Source organism: Bos grunniens, chromosome 24 (assembly GCF_055505025.1).
Source record: "Bos grunniens cultivar Pamir isolate PY7600 chromosome 24, Bosgru_T2T1.0, whole genome shotgun sequence".
Taxonomy (NCBI): Eukaryota; Metazoa; Chordata; class Mammalia; order Artiodactyla; family Bovidae; genus Bos; species Bos grunniens.
Genome location: NC_141188.1, coordinates 54453952 through 54479388, shown reverse-complemented (window position 1 = coordinate 54479388; position 25437 = coordinate 54453952). Strand labels below are relative to the sequence as shown.

At 37.7% G+C, this 25437-nt stretch overlaps 1 protein-coding gene across 5 annotated transcripts in view; it reads right to left on the bottom strand.

The window, feature by feature from the left end:
* DCC (DCC netrin 1 receptor) overlaps nucleotides 1-25437 on the bottom strand; it is an 845500-nt gene that overhangs the window by 131649 nt on the left and 688414 nt on the right. For all 5 annotated transcript variants that reach the window (XM_086372410.1, XM_086372411.1, XM_086372412.1 and 2 more), the window contains exons 18-20: nucleotides 24843-24950; nucleotides 15513-15707; nucleotides 8341-8373 (exon numbers count right to left, since the gene is read on the bottom strand). In XM_086372410.1, coding sequence (XP_086228536.1) covers nucleotides 8341-8373; nucleotides 15513-15707; nucleotides 24843-24950 — 336 coding nt within the window. The remainder of the gene's footprint in view (nucleotides 1-8340; nucleotides 8374-15512; nucleotides 15708-24842; nucleotides 24951-25437) is intronic.

The following is a 25437-nucleotide window of genomic DNA, read 5'->3' as shown; positions in this document are numbered from 1 at the left end:
GAGTAAAAAGCCCGGAGAACTGTTGTGTTAGAGCAGAGAGAAACAGCAAAAGCACGGTTACCAATTTATCTCAACCACAGTGTCCTAGTCTGTACAGCGGTGCCCTAATTATGCCCTGAACACGTTTTGCAATCCTCATTCTTTGAGCAGCTTCTTGCTTTTCCCATCCTAGGATTTTTCTGAATAAAAGTTCAAGTTGTTTTCCCTCTATAGTCATTTGTGCTGACTCAAGTTTTACTCGTATATTTAAACTACTGGATCTTAAGAAGTCTTTTTACTGCTACTCACAGTGATTCCTGTCTGAAACCCTATCACATGCATATGCAGATAGTACCACCTGCTTTAGCATTTCATACTTTTCATATCCGGCTGCGAGTCTTTACATCCTAACTATACTGTATCTTTTTGCAAATGAACCCATGGAACCATACTTCCTTCTTATGTTTCATCACATCCAGAACAGTGCTAGGCAAATAGTTTTAAACAGGTTGTCAAAAGTGAGTCCAACTGTTTTCATATCGCACATTTGGAATTTCAAAACCTCCTCTGTACCCACTAGTTTTGATTTTGTTCTTTCCATACTCAGGATCATGAGCAGCTGCTGAACGGCAAGTGTATACATTCTCTCTGACAGTAAATGACAGAGAAGGTCAAGAAAGATGAAGAGGGTGAAGAACCTTCACAGAGAAGGGCAAAGGTCAAGAAAAGGACACAGTGGATCAAAATCATCTACAATGTGACCACCTCTTCCTGAATCAGAGAGAACTTGTCTTTCTCTTCAGCTTTAATTTAATAGATGAATATTGAAGATACATTTTCCCTACTGGAAAAAATATTTTCGTATCTTTTTCATCCCCCCCAAAACCAATCACCTATACAGTCATCCCTCAATACCTGCAGGGATCGGGTCCAGGACTTGCCTCAGAGGCCAAAATCCATGGATGCTCAAATGTAATAGGTAAACACAGGACAGGATCCAACACTGGCTGAATCTGCAGGTTTGGAACAGGAAGATAGGGAGGGCTGGCTGCACAGTATCCCACAGGCATGAGCACTGTTACTTTTGGGTTTTCCAAACGATACTTTGGATGAGATGGTAAAGTCTATCTTTCCAGATTACTCCGTTTCTCAAATATCTGTGTCATAATTCAATTCAACAAACTCTTATCAGTCAACTATAATATGATAGGTTCAAAACTAGAGATTGGGGGTGTAGGGAGGCAGAGATGACAATGTGAATGAGACTAGCCCTTTGCCACCAAGAAATTTACAACCTGGCCAAGACGTTGGGGGTACCTATATAGATGAACTATAAGAAACAAATAGCATAGCAGGGACTAAACTGGGTGTTATGCACACACAGAAGAATAAATGACCAGAAAGGTAACAAAGACTTCTTGGACAAAAGACAATTGAGAACAAGCCTTCAAAGATAAGGACTCGTCTCAATAGAGAAAGGGAGAATGCACTGCTAAGGCTAAGTGGACAGTACTAACTAGAGCATGGAGTTCTAAAGATACTTTTTTTCCAGAGTGATTTGTGAATCTTTGCTAATAGACTGTGACATACATGGAGGGATAAACTGGTTGTGAGTCTAGAAGGGGAAATTTGAGGTCAGACAACCAGGACCTTGATGTCAAAGAACTGACTTCATTCTTCAAGTAACAGTGAACCATCTGTGTTTCAGAAAGAAAACTGATGAGGCAGAATCCAGGACTGATAAAGCAGGCAGAAAATAAAGCTAGGAACTTAATATTTGGCTGATATCTATGACAAAGAAGGACCTTTGGCATCACAGGGGGCTTGACAATAAGGACTTGCATAAGATCTCTTTTTGAGGGCTTATTAATGAAAATGTCTAGCTTTCAGGTCTGAGAAGATTAAAACTATACCACGAATCATGTTAACTTCTGTAAGCATTACGTGCATTTTTTTTTCTTTCAAAGTTACCTATTAAAACATTATAACTTCTGAGAGGTTGACTAGACAGTTTCTTCGTTGCTTGCTGGGAAAGGATATTTTATTAAAAGCACATTACTCATTTTGGGCCTCTAGTTTTTTTTTTTTTTAAAACACTATAATTTCCAGAATTGCAAAATTCTGGAGCTGAGAAAAACATATGTGAGAGTAGTTTTTTCTTCAAGGGAGTGTAGCAAGCAGTTGACTAATAAAGTGAGTTGAAATTATACAGGATAATAGGGTAAAAAGAGGTTTTCATTTTGAATTAAATGACTCCCATCAAAAGGTGCTAAAGGTGTCAATTTCTCAAACAGCAGCCTGTCTCCTGTGATCCAAATCCTGCAAAATCTGAATTACATTAACTGAATTCAAGCTTGACTAGACTGCCTTGAAAAGCTTATTTCTCTAAAACTGGAAACAATTAACATTCTGTTTATTCATGAGATCAAACTTGTTGAGGTGGAAAATGGCCAGTGTAATGTCAAGTACTTGGCCTGAATACACTATTGAGGAAAGACAAAGACCTTTAAACTGGGTGAATTTATGGGAAGGGTGTGTAAGTTTCAGTTTCTTGATAACAAAGAAGGAGTTGATTAACTTACTGCATTTCCAGAAATTATACATTGGTTCTGAGCAGAGATTCTCAAGCTACTTAGCCTGGGTATATGTTTCAGCCTAACTACTTACATACTGTGAGTCTCTGGCAAGATGTGACCTCTTAAGAGTTTTACTTTCTGCATCTGTAAGAATGTGAGAGCTAACTAGGATAGAACATGCACAACGCGCAGAAGAGTGCAGATGTCCAGCGGGAGTGCTGACGTGCGAAGGGCTACCCGACGCGAAGATGCTGTGCCTGCGCTTTAGTTTTCTAATACCAATTCTAAAATTTGATCATCTGAAACTTAGAAGAAATCAAAGATCATTTGGGCTAAGTCATCATTTTACAGGTGAGGATGCTGAGAGGAGTTCAGTCCCACGCCCAAATCCACATAGGAGCTCACAGTGTCAGCACGGTGCTAGCATCTCGGGCATCCGATTGCATTCTGGTTCTCTTCCATCACACACCGAGCTGACGGCAAAGCCCGGAGCATTACCAGCCATTATCGCCATTCAGAGGAGTGTAATTCTCTTTCGACAGTGGGAGGGCAATTCTCAGGAGGCCGCCTTCATCTGGATCTAAAAAACTGGCCTGTGAATTTATGCCTCTTTTCTAGGTCTCCTGTTTTACATCACGCCTCTGCAGGCCATGGTGAATTAAAGATACTTGACGGTGCTTGAAGCAAGCCATTTTCCCTCATAATTCACATCAGCAGTGATACAGATCATTTCATGAGGATTCCTCTTTATGGTACCATGTCATGGACACAGCACCTGTACTATTGCCCTGGTGGGCAAGCATGGAAACACACATGAAACTTAGCATTTGTCTTCATGCTAAGAATTACCAGTTTTTACATTATTGACACCTCAACACAGAGGATAACATTTTGGGGTTAAATGCTAGTGGCTCAGTTGGTAAAGAATATGCCTGCAATACAGGAGACCCGGATTTGATCCCTGGGTCAGAAAGATCGCCTGGAGAAGGAAATGGCAACTCACCCCAGTATTCTTTCCTGGAGAATTCCATAGACAGAGGAGCCAGGCAGACTGCAGTCCATGGGGTCACAAAGAATCGGACACGATTGTGCAACTACCTTTCCTTTCACTTGCTCAAGGGTGCAAAAGCAATCATTTACGATTAAAAGTTTGATCTAATAATTAATTTCAAGAATTGGTCATACTTTATAGTTATGGCTATCCTCCACTGTGACCCAAACAAGAGGCTTTAATAAATGCTTCTGTTTGAAGATCTAAAAGGTTTAAGCTGATTGTAGAAAAAGAGCCAATTTTTTCATAAATAGAGCAACAGTCTACCAAGGAAAGACAATATACTCTGGGAGTCAGAGATAAACATGTTTGAGTTCCAACTCTGCCTGATACTATATCTGAGTGACCTGCACAACAATTTTTTCTGCTTCCTCATTTGAAAATCCGGAAAGAGAATCAGTGAAAGAACAGTTTTGGTTTTGAAAGTAGATGGTATGTACTGAATTATGTCCTCTCCATCCCCAAATTCATATGTTGAATTCATGATACCAAGTTTAACTGTATTAGGAGATACAGGTCTTTATAGAAGTACTTGAAGTTAAATGAGGTCATAAGGGTGGGGCCCTGATCCAATAAGATTAGCATCCTTATTAGCAGGGTCATGAGTTCACTCTCACTCTCTCCACCCCGTGAGGACAATTCAGCAAGAAGGCAGCAGTCTGCAAGCCAGGAAGAGAGTTTTCACCAGAAACCAACCCTGCCAAACCCTGATCTGAAACTTCCAGCCTCCAGAACTATGAGAAAATACATTTGTTACTTAACCCACCCAAACTGTGGTGTTTTGAATTGGCCACTCGAGCTGACCAAGGCAGTAGAGATACGACCATGCTTGTGTTTCCTGAGATGAAGGACTGTCAGGATCATATATTCAGTGCTGCAGCTTCCCACTTACAGGATGATCTCAGATTGATAACTGCTTTGTTCTCTAGAATATTCACTGAATTGGGAAAAGAAAGGCTGATATTAGGAAAGTATCTATACGCCCACTTTAGAAGCAGGGACTTTACAGATATACGTCAAAAGTGCCATGTGTGTGTATATGTATATATAGCATGTAGTCATACTTGGTGGTTCAAAATAGGGATTTTGAAAGATGGCTGTCTGGGTTTGAATCATGGTCTTGATGCTCACCAGCTGGGTGTCTACAGGCAAATCACTTGAACTCTGTGAGCTTCTGCTTCTTATATGACAGGGTGTCTCCCACAGTATTCCCAGGTGGCACTAGTGGTAAAGAACCTGCCTGCAGTGCAAGAGATGAAAGAGATGTGGCTTTGATCCCTGGGTCAAGAAGATCGCTTGGGAGAGGACATGGCAACTCACTCCAGTATTTTTGCCTGGAGAACCCCATGGACAGAGGGGCCTGGTGAGCTACAGTTCATATGGTGGCCAAGGGTCAGACATGTCTGTGGTGACTTAGCACACACACACATTATGTGGATTAAATGAGTCAATACATGTTAAGCTCTTAGAATAGCAGTTGGTGGTGAAAGCTTCACAAGGATTAATTTTACTATTATACACACCCACCCAGACACAGGCAAATTAACAGGGTTTTTACCAAAATATGAAAAATAAAAAAGGAACACAGTCTGTATCTTTTCCACTCACTTTCCTTCTCCAACTGACCCTCCAGAGGAGTAAATCTGCAATTAACCTCTAAAATCCCATGATGACTTTAAAACTTATTGGCTGCTTGTGCCTACAAGAGACTAGAGCAATAATTAAGATGTGGAACAAGAGATGTGAAAACGCTAGATCTGATCAATTTACACTTACATGAAGGGGAAAAGGAGTTCTATGTAAATCATCCATCACTTTCATGCTAGCATTGCTATTACTCAGAAGAAAACACTTTCCCCCAATCAGAAGCGACTCAAACATAACTGACTTTTTGTTTTCAGATTTACATCCTTCAAGGGAGATATTAAATTCCAAGAAAAGGTAATTGTGACAAGAGATCACAGTGACACTTTTTAAAAACAATCAAAACTTTTCTCACTTTTTCTCATATGAGTCAAACTCAACCTCCTGCTTTTCTATTTAGGATTCATCTTTGCAAGGTTAACTCTGACCCAGGGTACTAAATTTTCTCTCTGAGCAAATTTTCTCTCAACAGAAATTCAGCGCTTGTCGTAAATATAACTGTGGGATCATTTCACCATGGGAAGGGGACAAATTGGTCTAACAGAGAGCACAATAATGCATATCCAGCTGATTTGCTGTGTGCCGAAAGTGGGGATCTTCAAAGCAGCCTTTTCCTATTCTTCCCATCAATCTTAGAGGAATCTTTACACTGGGTTATTTTTCGAGTACTAAGTCTGATCTTGTTTTCAAAGAGTTTTGGATGGCCAACAAATTTTATATGCTTTCTTTGTAAGAATTTAAAGATCTGGCTTATAACCACTAAATTACATACTGTCACTCCTTCTCACTTTTACAAGTAATTAGAGTTTGATGTAAAATTTAGAACCTATCACTTTGACCAACTGTATACCACTTGTGCTTGAGTAAGGGACCAAGTAGTATAATCTGTGACAGAATCGAAGTAATGTCAGATGAAGAAAAAGAACAATTGCCCGAATATATGAACACAGCCACTGGCAATAATTCTTGGGAATTCCTTTTGTTCCCAGGAATTGATCTGATTTCACTGTCAATGTGAGGATCTGAGTAAAATCCATGGAGAGTGTGTGACCAAAGAGACTGTACAAAATATATTTCTTGGTAGCTGAAAATATTATTACCAAAACAATGAACAAATAACAGCAAAAAAAAAAAATTAAAAGGGATCCAGAAACAACTGGAAATCCACTACATTGAGAAGCCTGAGCATACTGTCACTCAAATGGCTAATAATGTAACTTTTCATCTGGTTCAGTTATTTAAAAACTGTTTTCATATTTTCTTTCTCTCTATATATACTTTTTCTAAACATAATTTCAAAACTTAGGAGCTGCCTGCCTGTGGAAGCTCCAAATTCATTTAAGTTAAGAACGCTATGCAAAGTTGTTTTAATTATTTTTAATTGAAATTATAAATTCTGCTAATTAACTATTCCAGCTTGAATTTAGATAGCACCAATGTTTAATTTACCTAATAAAATACATGCTAGCTGCCAATTACTTATCATTAGTGGATTTTCAAATATTACTGTTTAGTAGATACTGATCTTACGAAAATATTTTAAGTGTAAGCAAGCAGGAACATATAGGTGATTAAGTGAAGTGAAAGTCACTCAGTTGTGTCCGACTCTTTGCGACCCCATGTACAGTCAATGGAATTCTTCAGGCCAGAATACTGGACTGGGTAGCCTTTCCCTTCTCCAGGGTATCTTCCCAATTCAGGGATCAAACCCAGGTCTCCCGCATTGTGGGCTGATTCTTTACCAGTTGAGCCACCAGGGAACCTCAAGAATACTGGAGTGGGTAGCCTATCCCTTCTCCAGGATCTTTCCTACCCAAGAATCAAACCAGGGATCTCCTCCATTGCAGGCAGATTCTTTACCAACTGAGCTATCAGGGAATGATTAATGGAAAATTTAACCCTGGGTGGACATTTCTGTGTATTGCATCATTTCAGTTACTGCCTGTATGAAGTGTTGGCCATATTCTCTTAAGCAGAGGGATGATATAAGGACCCAGAGATAAACCTGAATACAGGATCATTAAATCAAATACTGCTCATGTAGACAATCTGCTACTGTTAGTGAAACAACATTCAGATTCTTAGTATTTGTCAACAGTTGAAAAGTATTCTTGTTGAAAAGCATAGTCTACACCACGATGCCTTAGAGACATGATGATGGTAGGGAGGTTACGTTGACAATAATGTCTCAAGCAGGAAACAGTTATACAAGCTGTGAGCTCTGAACCAATACTCACAACACCAACGGTCACCAGTTCTGAGCATTTCCAAACGCTTGCTTTTGGAAGACTACAACATCCTATAAAAATCAAATGCATAAACTATTCTTTTTTTTTTTTTCTCCCTGTGGCATTCTACTAATTATCTTTGAGCAAAAAAAAAAAAAAATTGGAATCTTAATACATCAGTCTACAAATCATGGTAATAAATTCCTATCTACCTGAGAATTGATGGATTTAATTTATTTCCATTTTCCTCTGTGTAAAACCATCTCTGTTTCTCTACACAAATCAGCTTTTAGCAAATGAATGGAAGGAGGACAAAATACTGCAAGTAAAACTGGCACCTTATTCTTAAAATGAAAATTTTCTGGCTTCAAAATGAACAAAAGTATTGCCCTAAAAAAAGTTGACCTAACTTTGTTTTTCTGTGTGAAAAGCAGCTCATTGTAGAGGAAAAGCACACACGAGTTATGGGTCTTCTCTGTCGAGCTACAGAACTTTAATCCAGAGCTCATGAAAGGGTGCAAGAGCAGCTTGAAAATTATGCTGAGCTTAATTACACTTAATGTGAATTATTCAGAAGTGCAGACAGAGACTAAAAATTTATTTCATACAAAGAAGCTTGACATTTTAATTGGTCCTTCAGAATGGAGACAAAACAATTTCCTCTCAAGAAAATTTACATCCTCCCTATCAGAGCCGAAACCTCAGCCAAGCAGAACTTCATTAACTAGATTAATTATCGCACTAGTGTCTGCTTCATCAGGTGTATGGCCCAGGTAGAAAGAAGAAAATGAAATAATGACCGACATTTCTAAAAGACAGCATTGACCCAAGGAGGGAAAAATGACGGATGAAAACCACCAACCTTGGTCATTAGCCATTGTGTCAGGGTGTTCCACTGTGGAGGAAAGAGAAATAATATTATTAGATTTTGGCAGTTTCCATCAAGAAAGGTGACATTTCTAGCCAACGGTTTTATTAGTGAGTTCTCACATCAAGGCCAATGCCCTACTGAAATAAAATTGATAAGGAGTCAGTTACTGTGATTATTTCCATTAAATTAAAGAAAGAATTTGAAAGTAATATTTTGCTGTGTAAATGTGTTGTAAAAATGTTATTTGTAACAGTCCTCTAAAAACAAACTTAAGATTATTTTCATGCAAGTTTAATAATACAATTAATAGTAATAAATGCATGCTATTACCAAGTAATTATCATCCATATACTTTAAATAAGTTAAGGAAGCTATTTTCTTGTATTTATTTTTAATTTTCAACAAGAGAACTTAACCAATTTTCAGATGAACGGAGTAAAGTAATAAATTATTATAAAGTTTAATCTAAATGGTTTGATTTTAAACCTTGTGAGGCAAGGTGCTGAATTGTTGACTATTTTAAATGAATTATGTATCAGTCAGTCAGTCACTTTAGTAGCTCAGTCGTGTCCGACTCTGTGACCCCATGGACTGCAGCACGTCAGGCCTCCATGTCCATCACCATCTCCCAGAGTTTACTCAAACTCATGTCCATTGAGTTGATGATGCCATCGAACCATCTCATCTTCTGTTGTCCCCTTCTCCTCCCACCTTCAATCTTTCCCAGCATCAGGGTCTTTTCAAATGATTCTGTTCTTCGCATCAGGTGGCCAAAGTATTGGAGCTTCAGCTTCAGCATCAGTCCTTTCAAGCAATATTCAGGACTGATTTCCTTTAGGATGCACTGGTTGGATCTCCTTGCAGTCCAAGGGACTCTCAAGAGTCTTCTCCAACACCACAGTTCAAATGCATCAATTCTTCGGCGCTCAGCTTTGTTTATAGTCCAACTCTCACATCCATACATGACTAATGGAAAAACCATAGCTTTGACAAGATGGACCTTTGTTGGCAAAGTAATGTCTCTGCTTTTTAATATGCTGTCTAGGTTGGTCATATACAGAATTATGTATACTGTTCTTGAAAATAATTTGTTAGATTTTAAGATATCTCTAAATTTTTGAAAAGTGTCTTCTGTTAACCAAATGTAACTAAATATGAGGTAAATCTGTGAAACACTGCTTTCCTAGAAATTGTGAAATGACATTTTGACTAACATAGATCTCTGTAAGTTTCCATCAGTTAGACTTATTTCAACTATACTTGATTTTCTTTGATCTTTGAGTCTTATGGCTTTATTTAACTCACTTAATTGCAGTCAGACACTTAGGCTACCACATTTGCTGGCTTGCTTTTTGTATATTTCTCAAAGTCAGAGAGAGAAAAGTATAATGGTTTCCGTTGGGCAGCAACCTATAATCTATTTTCTCATTACATGTAGTGGTCTCATAGCAAATCCATTATTATTGTTTGAAAAATACTTAAAGCAAATATCTTGTAGGTGGCAGTCCTTCCTTTTCCTTTTAGTTGAAAGAATACAAATAATTGTGCAAAATAATATATAAAATCAAAATACTTAATAATGCTGTAGGTAAGAACCACTTTCAAATACAGGGTTTATAAATGTTATATCACAGAAGGACAAACTCCTAAACCAGAGACCATTTGCAATTTGTTTCATTTTCAAATAATACAGAGGCATGGTCTATGAAAAAGATAAACCAGGAAAGATATCTTACTAAGTAGAAGACTGAATTATGAATCACTTTTTGGAAAATGATGTATAAAAGCATGCTTATTAGATTAAGATTCAACAAGCTTTAAGTTTTATAACTGTCTTTGTATCTCCTCAAGATTTAACAATTTTCAATTCATCAGGTCATCTAGTCCAGTCTTTTCAAATATAATCATTACAGTTTAATGTGTACCTTAATTTTTCTCTCCCATTTCCCAATCAACACTAATGATGTCTCAAAATATATTTTGTTATGGTATTAGGGAATTGTTGATGAGAGGTGCTTTTGAGAGGCAAATGCATTATCTATTGTCTACATACAGAGAAAGGATCCTAATATAGCTTTTAAGGAAGAACACTTTGCTTTAAGAAGTGCCACACCAAGTGTTCAGTAAGAATGAGGAAGGGCATGTCAGGGTCTATATGACCAAACAAGCCAGGAAGGGAAAAGTTTGGTAGTCAGACCAGAATACACTTGAGAAACTATTTGAATCAGCATCTCATAGGTGAGGACTTTTTGGAATGATATTAAAAATAAGAGAAGAAAACCAGTCTCATCCTATTGCCATTCTTCATCTGTCCCTTTGTCTTTAATTACATAATGCATTACCTGTAGTCCAAATTTTTGACAAGTAACAAATAAATATTTGGTACGGTGAATAATACTAAAGAATATTTCCCAACAGGGACTAAATATGTCCTAATAAGTACTTTTTACTAAAGAAAATAATGACTTTAAAAAATTAAAAACAAATGCCAAAGTATTATAATTTTATGCCTTGAATTTTTAATTTCTCCTGTCACCTATCACGAATATTATGCACTTTGTCACAAAATTATTTAAAAACTAAAACTTTTTTGTATTCTGGAGCACAGCTTTTAGTTCCATATCCTTGTATGGGAGAGATGAACATTTCAGAATGGCAATTAAGAATGCCCAGAAGAGAGACCGTATTCTAGTGCTCTTCCACCGCTGAAGACTCTGCTTCTCTGTGCGGGAGACGACTTCATCTCTCCACAGATGCCCTCTTTGGTCTAATCCTTCAGGAATGTCCTTCCTCCTTGTTACTTGACAGTCCAACACGGAGAAGCTTACTTTACTAGAAGGAACGACTCATGTGATGGGCAGAAATAAACATACATTTCAGACATTTTCCAAGGTTTCTCTAGTGTGCAGGTATCATAATATGGAGTCTGGAGAAGGGAGAGTCTTCTGTGGTCAGAGAATGAAGTTCAATGTTCTTCCAATTAACATTCCAAAGAAAGAATCAGATCTACTGCATATATGTACAATGTTGTACACAATGCATGTACAAAAAAATAAAAAAGACAATGATAACTTAATTCCTTTTACGTTACAAGCATCCATTTAACCAGTGATTACAGATTGAGTTTCCTGTACTTCTCTGACTGGTGGCCAAATAAAAAAAGTAAAACCTTACTCTCTAGTAGAAAATGCTTCTATCTTTACAAAGACTGAGCATGAGAAAATGATGCTCTTGCTGCTACTGTTGCTGCTGCTGCTGCTAAGTCACTTCAGTTGTGTCTGACTCTGTGCAATCTCATAGACGGCAGCCCACCAGCTCCGCTGTCCCTGGGATTCTCCAGGCAAGAACACTGGAGTGGGTTGCCATTTCCTTCTCCAATGCATGAAAGTGAAAAGTGAAAGTGAAGTCGCTCAGTCGTGTCCGACTCCTAGCGACCCCATGGACTGCAGTGTACGAGGCTCCTCCGTCCATGGGATTTTCCAGGCAAGAGTACTGGGGTGGGTTGCCATTGCCTTCTCCAGTGACGCTCTTAACGACTGACTAATGCACAATTTGCAACTCTCATAGACCACTGAGAGTTTCCTCAGCTTCAGGACAATAAGGGAGCCTTTCTGTCTGTCAGACATTACATTCTGATGAACAGAGGCCTTATATTTTGAAGCAGCTTTGGAAACAGAAAATCTTAAATCAGAGAGCATTTTATCTTTAGTGTAGATGTGATTCACTGTGGCTTCAAATCTCTTATGATGAGTAATTTATTTACCTTAGACTATCTGTCATGTGACATACATATAAGGGTCTTGCCTATGCAATATTAATTGTTGATAAAGATAGGCAACATCAATGTCTGAATCATTTAAAACATACTTAAGACATCCAAAACTTAGTTTACTGTAAGACCATGGGCTTCCTTCTTGGCTCAGATGATAAAGAATCTGCCTGCAATGCGGGAGACCTGGGTTCGATCCCTGGGTTGGGAAGATTCCCTGGAGGAGGACATGGCAACCCAGTGCAGTATTCTTGCCTGGTGAATCCGCATGGACAGAGGAGTCTGGTGGGCTATAGTCCATGGGGTTGCAAAGAATGGGACACGACTGAGCGACTAAGCACAGCACCAGACAGCATAAAAGTCTAATTGTCTATTAATTGAATACAATATACTTGGGGTAGATAATCTTAAATATTCATATCACGATATTAGAAATAACCCTTATGGACTATTGTGACATATAACGTATCTTGAATTTGTTCTTACTCTTAAACATCTCATGGATGAGTTCAGGGCACTTAGAGTAAATAGTACCAAATGGGATATGAAGTTCATTAAATAATCCCCAGGATGGTGATCAATATGAGTCTATAAATCCTGAGATAACTCATCTCTCTGCTGCTTAAAACATTTGGATGTCTTAAGTTATCTTAAGCCCTCTGTGAGATCCCTAGTTGGCATACATTGTAAGCATGAAATTAGCTTGGCACTTGTCTATAGATAAAGATGAATCATTTGTGAAACATTATCTAGTTACATTTAATGCTCGCACAAAATGAATGACCAGTTTCCTTTCAATTGCTCATTTGGAGTGAAATCTGATTTAGACATGAAGTCCTAAAAACTTGGATAGGCGAAGACTGGCTCATTTTCCTCTTGCCTTCCTTCCAACTTCTACTCTGTCGTGAAAGAGCTGTCATGTAGGCTTAGGCTGAATGCTTATTTGCATGTTCTTGGCAAACTTTCAGATTAGCTGCTACCAAATCTAGCTTTTGAACAGCTCAATCACCAGCATCCAAATGTCTACTGTTTATTAGAGTATTTTTCCTAGGAGAACTGAGAAATGGGCTATCTAGTTATTCTAAGTCTCTTCTTTAGATTGTCCAAGGAAATGGGTAAAAATGTCAACTCAGATACATCTTTCTAATTTGTCAGTTGTTTGCCATCATGTTTTGTTAAGGTTTCCGACAGATATATGGGCATAAGGTGGTAAGGGATTTAAAAACCAAGTATCCTTTCTAAAAGGCTTCCCTGGTGGCTCAGATGGTAAGGAATCTGTCTGCCAAGCAGTAGACATGAGTTCGATCCCTGGGTTAAAAAGATCCCCTGGAGAAGGAAATGGCAACCCACTCCAGTATTCCTGCCTGGGAAATTCCATGGACAGAGGAGCCTAGTGGGCTGCAGTTCATGGAGTGGCAAAGAGTTGGACATGACTTAGCGACAATAACACATATAATGCCTTAAATGTACATGTTTATATATCAACTATGGAACATCTGAATTATTTTCAATTGCTAAATAATAGAGGCTCTTGAAATCATTCATCCTCCAAAAAAAAAAAAAATAATGCTGTGCTCTAAAACAGAAAGAACTTATATGAAGGTCATTATGAAGTAGTCACTATAATCTCAGGCCTTTTATTTTTCTGTATAAACATACAACTATCCTTAGATTGAGCAGTGATTTTTATACTTGTAAGCATGTAGAGTTTTCTTCTAGTAATCATGATGCAAGACATTTTTTTCATGTTGCTACTCTGTGTCCTTAAAAAAAATTAATTTTGTTTGAGATTTTCTGTCTTGCCATATCAAAATTTCTTTTAATAAGAACACTAGTTCCTGAAAGGAAATACTTAAACTTGGTAGTAGATGCATGCAGTTCATGTAATAAAATGCTTTTTAATTTTTATCCCTTAGATACAATGGTTAAAGTGTTTTATTATATTGTGAATAGAGCCCATATATATGAAACCAATACAAAATTCCAAAAGGAGTATAATGGAAAAAAAGTCAAGTTAAATATGTCTGCTTTGTGTTGATGACAGAAAATGTAATAATATAATAGATATTTCTTTGGCATGCTGGCTTTCAGCATAAAAAGGTAACTTTTAATTAATTATCTTTTATCGTATTTGTTTGTTTCCAATTTTTTTCAATTATTTAAGAAATAACTGACATGCATCCTAAGTCACTTCAGTTGTATCCAACTCTTTGCGATGCTATGCACTGTAGCTCGCCAGACTCCTCTGTACATAGGAATCTCCAGACAAGGATACTGGAGAGGGTTGCCATGCCCTCTTCCAGGGGATCTTCCCAACCCAGGGATCGAACCTGCATCTCTTGCATTGGCAGGCAGATTCTTTATCACCAGCACCATCTGGGAAACTCCACATCACTGTATAAGATACACAGCAAGATGATTTATTTACACACATTGTGAAATGATTATCATAATAGCTTTAGTTAATAACCATTATCTTGTATGAATACAATAAAAAGGAAAAAAATTTTTTCACGATAACTATTGGAATCTACTCTCTTAACAACTTTCCTGTATATCAGACGGCAGTGTTAACTATAGTTATCATGTGTTTATTACCTCCCTAGTACCTACATCTCTTATAACTGAAAGTTTGTACCTTTTAATTACTTTCCTCCAAATCCTTCCCTCATCACCTCCTACCTTTGATAACCACCAATCTGATCTCTTTTCCTGAATTTGGTGTTTATCTGTTTGTTTAGGTCCCATATATTAGTGAAACCATACAGCATTTGGCTTTCTCTCTGATTTCTTTAACTTATGAAGAAGTTAACACCTTCAAGGTCCATCCATACTGTCACAGATGGTAGGATTTCCATGCTTTTTTGTGTGGCTGAGTAATATTCCATTATATGTATATTCTGTTATATCCATCAATGGACATTATGCTGGTTCCGTGTCTTGGCTGTTGTGCATAGTACTTCTATGAACATCAGGATGCAGGTATCTTAGAGAGTTAATGTTATTGTCTTCTTTGAATATATTCCCAGAAGTGGAATTGCTAGATCATATGGTATTTCTACTTGTAATTTTTTGAGGCACCTCCATACTGTTTTCCGCAGCAGCTGCACCAATTTACACACCCAGACGGTGCACTAGGCTCTCTCTCCTGCACAGTCAAGGCAGCGTTTGTTGTCTCTTGTCTTTTGGATGACACTCATCCTAACAGGCTTGAGGTGATATCGCATTTTGGTTTTAATTTGCATTTTAACTTCTTTTGAATGTCCACTGTAGTTATGGTGCCAACAGAGATGGTTTAAGTCAATTCCCTAAACAGACTTCAAAATTAGTTTATAACCACTCCATAGGAGGGGAAAAAAAGAAAGAAAAGGAAATGACAGGAAATGATTCCAACCTTTCAGAGTCCTGAAGAGGATGGGATCTGAGAGAGGCCCCACTCCTTTGGCATTTCGTGCTTGGATTCGAAAGTAATACACAGTGTCCAGGTTGAGATCCATGATTTGATGAGTAAGCCGATCACCACTGATTGTTTCCATAATCCAGTCATCAATTGGAATGTTCTTGTCCAAGGTGTAAAACAAGATGTAAGCTGCAAAAATAAATGAACACAACTTTGTCTAGTGTACTGACTACATGCGTTACTTGTTTCCAAACATCCATGTTTCCCCAATACAATTTTCAAGGATTATTACATATCCACAAGTATAAAGTGCAGTATCCAGTTTGGCAAGTAATGATTTTTTTTTTTTTTGGTATTACAAAGATTAGAAAAAGAATTACTTTAGTGTACAGAATCTAAAAAATGGAATAAGCTGTTATAAAACTATCTGCCATATTTAAAAATGTGAGGTTTTTGCTGTCTGTAAATCCTGATTATTGGTTTGCTCTAATATACAAACATGAGGAAAAACTTAAAAGACAGATAACAAGTCTGTCATTTTCACTGTATCCAATAATGAAAATAAGTAATGTTTATTTTGGCTAGTGTTTAAATAATAAAAATACGTTGAAAAGTATAAAATGCCCAATATTTTTAAAGTGTCATAAAAATAAATGATCATATTTGATTACTGTAATAACTCGGTGAGGTTGGCAGGGATACTGTTGCTCTCTTTTCATAGATGATAAAGCTGAGCAGAACCCAAGCTAACTGATAAAAGGGCTAGGATAAATCCTCTATTGCCATACTAAAAATCCAACACTCTTTCCCCTAGCCCATCCCACCTAAGCAAAAATAAACAAACAGAAAGAAGAAGTATTTTTGGATTACTGTAGGTTATCTAGTTAATATTTCAAACATTAATAAATTCATCATTTGATAGTATCATTCATCCTCTGTGTTAGGGGATATGTTACTTGAATAACAGTAGCGTTCTCAATGGTGGTAATCTAATATGCACCCAAACAGATCTAGTTATTCCTGTAAACTATTTATACTCTAACATTTTATTTGGCTAATGTTTAAGGTAGCTTTTATTTTAAAGCACTAATTCATCACTTTATATTACCATATATATCAGACAATACTGCAATATAAACTATAAAACAACTCATCACAGGTGCCTTTGCTACATGAATGTGGTCAGCCGCTATCTCTATTAAAATTCTGCAATGGTATCTGCATTAGATAGGCCATCAACTTTATCTCTAGGTCTGAGCTTACGGATTGAATACATTTCTTCTTAAGTAACACTTTTAAAACCAATTGTCTCCGTAGCAGAGGAAGCTCAGCTTGGTGCTCTGTGATGACCTAGAGAGGTGGGATGGGGGTGGTTGGAGGGAGGCTCAAGAGGGAGAGGATATATGTATGCATATAACTGATCCACTCTGTTGTACACCAGAAACTAACAGGACAATGTAAAGCAGTTATACTATGATAAAAAAGAAAGCTCTAAAAAAAAAAAAAAAACAGTTATCCTCCTTTGATTCCCCTAGTCCTTCCTTTTCAGTCCCACTTGTCCCATTTTGACCGGGGACCTTCATACAGTTCCTTCAGAGGTCATGTCAGAAGTTTCTCTAACTCAGATTCACTTCCCTGCCAAAACAAGCATGCACACTTCTTACATCTCAGCACAACCCTTACTCAGGAAGACTGATTTCGATGCTGTGCTCATTCCTACTTCCCTCTCATTCTTCACACCACTTCACCTTCCCTTTCTTTCTTCATCCAATTTCTACCCATCCATCAAGGTCCAGTTTAAGCTACATCTAACATATGAAACCTTCCTCTATAGTGAGCTCTCCTTTCTGTAAACTCTGTAATCCATTCCAATACATAGAAGAATACTTATATGATTTTGTATCATTTTCACTTAATCCTATAGTGATTTACAGAATTACATCTCGGTTTAGGGGATGTGTTCTAGACAGTGAACTGGATACTTCTTCCTTGTGATTCTTTAGGATTAAGCAATGCCACAAACTACCTCTTCTGGAAGTCCATTTCTCTTAAATTCTTGTCAATGCTGATAGCTTGCATCTATTTTAATTTGGCTTCCACTTTTTCTGAGTTTGTTGTTTCTCAAATCTGCCTCATCATAAGTATTACCTGGGGACTAGGTATAAGTTACAAACCACAGAGTTCAAGAAAGGGTATTTCGGTTTAAAATTTTTTTAATTTAAAATTAAAATTAAAACTAACAATGTTGTGTTAGTTTCTGCTGTGTAACAACATAAATCAGTTATATGTAAACATATATCCCTTCACTCCTGAGCCTCCCTCCCACCCCTCCAGGTCATCACAGCACACCGAGCTGAGCTCCCTGTGTGTTATATATACATCAGGTTCCCACTGGCTATTTTACACGTGGTAGCACATTATGTCAATGCTGTTCTCTTAATTTGTCCCACTGAGCCTCTCCCTGGCTAAGGGCATTTTGATTTGAGAGATTGTAGACAAGTCTTTGATCAACCCCAATAAGCCTGCCTCCTGGTAGTTATACCTTTGTGCAGTCCTTTCTCTCTGAGTTTAGACGGGACCTAAGGCTTGCTTTTAACCAACAGAATAAAGCAAATGTCATGGACTGCTGCTTCCATGATGATGTTACATAAGTTGTAACTTCTGTCTTGCTAGCAGACTCCCTTGTTGGCTTTGATGAAACAGGTTGCCAGATGGAGAAGACCACGTGTCAAGGAACTGAGGCTGGAACTGATCAACAGCCAGTGAGCAACTGAGTCCTGCCAACAACTACATATGCTTAGATGCAAGTGTTTCCCCAGGTAAGCCTCAAGTGAGACATCAGCAGAAGCCAACACCTTGATTACCACTTTGTAAGAGACCTTAAAGCAGATTACCCGGCTAAATTGTGATTGGATTCCGATTGACAGAAACAGTGAGATCGCAAGTGCACGTGCTTTTAAGCTGCTGAATTTGTGGTGATGCTGTTACACAGCGGTGACGAGTATAATAGGTTTCTGGTAACCCCAGGAACCTGCACCCCATCTGACTTCTGTCTTCCAGTATAGTCAGGAATCACTGCTTTAGTTGATCATGTTAATTCAGTAATTTTTGTAATATATTTGTTGAGATGTTGATGCTACAAATATGAATGTCCAAGATGTGGAAAGCTCAGGGGAAGATAAAGGACTTACAAAAAAAAAAAGTCTGTAAAATTTATAAAGGTTATATGACTCCTCCCTCTGGATGGTATTAAAATTGGAAGACTGCAGTTCAAAAGGGATTGTAAAATACCATTGGATAAAGGAGTTGTTTCTGACTCATAGGTGTCCATTCACTGAGAACTCAGCCCCTGTGGTCAACATCAATAAAATCTCCTACTACTCTTTAAGCCAGAGGAGTCTCCATTTTTGTGCCCAAAGAAACCACATCTATTGAAAAGAAGGGCCTGGCACTAGTCATACTTTGCCAGCTCTTATTAAGTGCATATCTTATCTCTTCAAGAGAATAAAAACATTCCTTTAGTTCAGGAGCCATGTCTTATATTACTTCTTATTCTTCAAAAAAACTAATAGTCTCTGGATAATAGGTATTGAAACTCACTTATTAAATAAATCCCCTTAGCCTGTAAGTATTTAAGTTTTAAATTCATGACATTTAATGAAATTGTTCAAGTTTTCATGGGCTCTTGTAAGACCATGACAAACTTCAAAGTTTGGATGGCTGTGCTCCCATCCCATGTTGGCTACAATTATTCCTGATTTTCTCCATCTAGCAAATGAGAATACAATGCTTGCCTTCACTGTAAGTTTTTCTATGTGAAGAGTATTAACTGAAGCATTTTAAAATGACAGTTCCGGGACTTCCCTGGACTTCCTTCCCAGTCCAGTGGTTAAGGCATCACGCTCCCACTGCAGGGGGTGTGGGTTAGATCCCTGGTTGGGGAACTAAGATCCCACATACCACACGGTGTGGCCAAAATAATAATAATAATAAATAAAATGTTTTAAAAAATGACAGTTCTGGCATCACACAAGTAAAGCTAAAAGTGCCACATCAAGTTCTGACCCCAATTTGTGTTTAAGCAATTTTCTTAAACTTATTAAAATAAAAAGAACCATCATTGGTTATAAATTTGAAAACTGAGATGGAGAACATAAACAGACCACATGACTCAGAACTCTAAAATCTGGCCTTAGAGAAACCATAGAATTCCATTTGGTGAATGGGTTTAATGTGCTTTGAGGCTATTGAGTCCCCACTGAAGTCTCACCTGGAGAGTCCACATAACCACACAAGTTGGGGTGCATTTACAGGTCTGCCGCTGCCTTTCTGTATCTATATGTTCATTCCTCTGTATCTAATTTTATGTTTTTTCCGCTTTATTTTTATCTCTTATCCACCACACTGACTGAGAGAGTATTATATTCTACCATAGGTTGCAAAACCTTTTGGGTTTATTAATTTACCTGGGCATTCTCGCATGGGAATACCATTTGTCTAAATACATATAAAACATAGCATCATGCATCTTTCATTTTGACTCTACTTATACAAATAGCTGGGCTTCCCAGATGGTGCTAGTGGTTAAAAAAAAAAAAAAAGCCTGCCAGTGCAGGAGACATAAGAGACATGGGTTCGATCCCTGGTTCGGGAAGATCCCCTGGAGGAGGGCATGGCAACCCACTCCAGTATTCTTGCCTAGAGAATCCCACAGACAGAGGAGCCTGGCGGGCTACAGTGCTTAGGGCACAAAGAGCTGGACACGACTGAAGTGACTTAGCTCACCTGCATGTATACGAATAGATATTTTTCATTCCAGAAGCAGAGTGTCAGAAAGTATTCACCTCCATCTCTCATCTCTCTTCTGTCCTTTTCCATACGTCCACTCATGGCTGATTCCTTTCCAAGGATTAGGGAGGCTGATAAGAACCGGGAAGACCATACAGAACTGGCCCCTCCCAGCAAGGAGCTGAGCCCAAACGGGGCTTCTCATCTTTAAAGAACTGATTCTAATAAATACATGCACATAGAGGTAGATATATTAAAAATGAGGACCAATTTCCTATTTTTTTGTGGTCAAAAATTATGGGTTATGGATTCAGGGAGGCCTGACCTCAAGTAATACTGCTAATATTAACTAGCTTTGTTGCAACCTTGAGCAACTTGCTTCATCCAAGTTATGTCTTAATTAACTTATCAGAAAACAAGTTGCTGTGAGATAATGCGCTTTAAAAACTTAAAATATAGGGGTATTTTTATTAAATTATCTTTACATAGTAACTATTTAGTAAATGCTAAAGCTTTTATTTATTTATATTAAGAAGGCTTAAGAAATACCTTGTTTGGAAGCTGGCACTACAGAGTCAAGTTAAACAATATATTGAATATCAATTTGATGACTGTTCCACTCAACAGATGTTTAGTAATTACCTATTGAGTGTCAAAGATATTGTTACTGGGGAGAAAGAATTGAACAAAATCTGAACCCTGTTCTCCTAGAGTTTTCAGCCTTGTACTATAAGCATTTAGATTTTCTCGCATGATAATATGGAAAGGGGATGGACAGGAAAAGTCAAGATGAGACTAAGTTGCCACCTTCTGCAGTTGGGTGAATGGTGGAAGCTTCTGAAAAGATGCAAGTAAGAGTATTAGACACGTGTGATTCCAGTGTGAGTGTCCAGCTCGGTTCACAATCTCAATGAGCTAACAACCTATTCCAGAATATAACAGTGCATCACTTGGCTGTTTGTGGTGGGTGTTAGACTAAAAAGAGAAGAACGGCAGAAAGAGGGGCTGGGGAGTAGAACGAGTTTCCAGTAAGACAGAGAAGTGCAAATGTACAGTATGAGATAGGATGTGTATATACAGAACGCCTTGGATGGAGACACAGATTTCAGAGGCATTAATTGCAAGTTCACTGAAGTCCTGGCTATAGTGTGGATAACTTTTTTCAGAGAAAATAACAAAAGGAATGAAAAGATCTGCGTTCTGGGAAATAGCACTTCTGGAACAAGTGGGAGAAAAGGACTGAGAAATTACAGCCTGGAATTGGGAAGAAAAGTGGTTAGGCAGTTTTACAAAAGTCAAGCGAGAAGAGAATTTCAAGGGAAGGACTGGGACTAGAGTATCAAATCACACAGAAAAAGAGGGTGTAACCTTAGTCATTAGACGGCATTGATAAGGAAACAATTTCTGAAGCTCTCTTCTATCCATATTGGTGTTTGATCTTAATGTTGGATGCTGCATTTATGTAGATCAATGTTTCACAAATGTAATTATATATTAAAATCACACGGGGAGTTTTAAAAACCTTCCATGCTCAATCCCTCCTCAGACAAATTAAGTCATAAATCCGTTGACTGTCACTGATTTGGGCCAGTACTAGTAAGAAGAACAAAGCCTAAGCTACACTAATGTAGTAGCTAAGAGTAGGAACCTGAGTTTTATATCCTAGCTCTGCTATTTCTTGGTTATCTGACTTTAGGAGAATTATTTACCCCAGAAGGCCCTTGACTCTTTATTTCAAAACAGAAAAATAGGGAACATATGACTACTTATAATACAAAAGTGCTGAAGAGAATGACAAGCTTATACTAAATGTTTAATTCATTTTGAACCATTTTCTTCTGAAAATATCAGTCTAAATTCCCAAGCTGCCAGCTTATGATCAAGGAACTGAGGCACTGGAATAATCTGGATCTCCCTTTTCAACATTTTTTGTTTCATCTTTTTGAAATATAAATCTATGTATACTTATATACACACATCTATATGGCTCAGTGGTAAAGAAGCTGCCTGCAATGCAGGAGACACAGGAGACACAGATTTGATCCCTGGGTGGGAAGATCCCCGGGAGGAGGAAATGACAACCCACTCCGCTATCCTTGCTGAAAAGCCCCATGGATCGAGGAGCCTGTCAGGCTGCCATCCGTGGGGTCACTGAGTCAGACAGAACTGACTCATGCGTGTGCACACCCACACACCCACACATGTACGTTCATCATTATCTACACTTATAAATTGATGGTCTGGGTTCTGAGCAGAGTACATTAATGAACACCTGCTCTAGAATGAATTGCAACTGGCAAGAATAATCACTGAATTATTTCAGTGCTGACAGGGTATCAGGGACTGTTCTCAGTCCTTTATGATAACAATTCTATAAAAGGAGTCCTAAAGTGAGACTCAGGCAGATGAAATAACTTGCTCAGGCATCTCCATCAGAAGGCTGGGTTCTTAACCATCCTGTTCTGCTGTGGGCATAGAGGGATTTGGGAAAACAAAGAAATATGGAAGCAGGACAGGAGTATATTCCTCCACACAGGTAGACGTGTGCCCCGACACACTGGAAGAGAACTCACGTCTTCCTTTGGACTTTCACAAGAAACTGAGTGCAGAAGATCTGGGCCCTCAGTCTAAAGAGCTGGTGCTTTAAATGTCTTATCATACTATTTTTTGGAATTGATTTGAATGAAAGTATCAAAACATGCATGGAACGGAAGTTGTTTTAAGTGTTATTTAAAGTTGTTTTAAAGGTTCTTAGTGTTTGCTGCCTGTTGAATAGAGTCAAAATAGCTTAGACTGATAATTATAAACTGACTTTAACAAATAAACTATTCTTTAGAGGGGAAAATTAGTTCTTTTCATACTTAAACTATGCAATTGTGAAAGAATAGATTTTTAGTAATGAGAATTACTGAACATACACTTCTAAATAAAATATGTGGACACAGTTTCTTATACATGCACTGTGACATTAGCACACAAAATCTTATCGCTCAGATTAATTTACATTTCTTAATATGGGGCCGCTTCCATTTTTTGTTCCAACTGAAAAGCAAAATTAAGCTTTTTTTTTTCAGAGTTGAAAACACATTCTATTTTTTGCATAGACCATTTGGTGAGATCTATTTAAATAGAGTGAAGAACTGGGTAATATATGACTTATTTTATCCTTTACCCCAAAGTATATTTTTTTCTATTAGAACTTATTTTTATTCAGACAATTCCTATTCTGGACTGTTTTCTTCTTAAAATTACTATCTGTTGATTTACCATATGCTTATAAACAACTGTTAATAACATAATGGAAGTCATCATGTAAACAAATCAGAATCTCCAAAAGTACTGAGATAGAACCAATGAAGAGAGTGGAGAAACCTAACACTGAGTGGAGAAAAACAAAAAATTAGAATGAGCCAGCCTCAGTTTTAGAAGGTCTGGCAGAGTGACAACTGAGTATATCATATGCTGGGGAGATTTTATGTCCCTCTTTTTTTTCTCCCCCCATATTTGTCAGCTCAAATGAAAATTCTGTTTGCTATTGTAGGAAGAGCAATGTCTTGGAGAAAACAAGTCTTCAGCTTAAATTTAAAACACATTTGGAATTTTCACATTACCTTTTCATTTTGTAAAATTCAAAAAGTAACTCACATCAAGTAAGTGTGCCATCTGAACTGTCATTCCCATGCTTATCTCTGTATCAGAGAACGGCTGAATTGCTTTGTTAATTTACAAGATCCGCTTTTGGTATGCAAAAATGAAGAAACAGGAGTGACTCTTACATGTGCCTAACCCAATGGTTCAAGTTAGACTATAATGTGCGCATTTTTCGTTATACAATATTTTTCATAATAATTATATGCTATGGAGACATCTATTAAAAGCCTAAAGTGATCATTTACATGCAAAATCTCTGATAGAACTCCATTATATTTTTCATACTAAATTAACATTACAGGCTTCTAATGGATGCTTTAATTAGGCATCGATGTTATCCGTAATATTTGGCAAAATAAAATCTGTCACCGTGAAATATTCATTAAGTTCAATTTCCATCCATCAATATCAAGTGTTTTCTGAACCTTATGATTTAAGTAAGAAGCTAAGAGCTAAGTGAGAAACTAAAAACCCTCAGACAAGCCTCCTTCCTATGTTTCCTAGGAAAATACATGGTCATTAAGAGTCTTTTGTATTTTATAATTGCCCAACAACTGGCTTATTTTTAGTCATTTAGGCTCAAAGGAGTTCTGTTAGGAGGTTATCTTAATGCTGCCCAGAATGAAACACAGAAGGTCTATACTAATTGGAATACACATCTTTCAGGAAGCAACACAAAGGAAATGTGCTGGGGTGTGTATTTGTAGGCTCCATTAGAAGAATTCCAAGGTCAGCAGCGGTTAAGAGGAGACAATCAGAGAGGGTCAAGAGTCAACTGAGATGCTGGGACAGAAACCTAATACATAAGAGGTTTGAGCGGCGTGCTGGAGGTAAGCCACGGCAGGCCATGCGGAGCAGCACAGGAAATAAAGCTGAGATGCCTACCAGTAATCTTCCCATTAGCTTCCAAGGGAGGCTGCCAGCTCACGATGACAGCGCGAGGCTTCCCTTCTCGAGTAATGACTGTCAAATCCTTAGGAGCAGAGGTCGGGGCTGTGAGATGAAACAGAAACATGGTCTTGTCATTGGATGTGAAAGAAAACAGACATTTATGGGGCTTCTAATCATGATGCTGACACGCAGGATCTATCATGCCATACATCATGCTTATTTTACCATGGATGATTTAAGTATCTAAATTAACCAAAGACACAGAAATTAATATTTTTCCAAGAAGTTAACTGCCTTTCAAAGGTGAGCATATAGAGAGGAAAACGGAATATGTATGACTCTAGAGAAAAGTATAATTGGCATTTTCAAATGAGCGATTCACTAAAATTCAAGAACCATTATAAAAGTTAGCAACATCAATGGCTACATGTCTCTGAGAAACAAAAATTCTGTTACAATTGCAGGATTTGTAAATGAAAGTTCACCTAATGCTATTTTTCCTTAAAAAATGAATTTAAATGCAGGTCACAACATCTTGCTTAGGTAACATCTAGTTATTTTCCAACAAGAAGGAAAAGAAATATTTGAA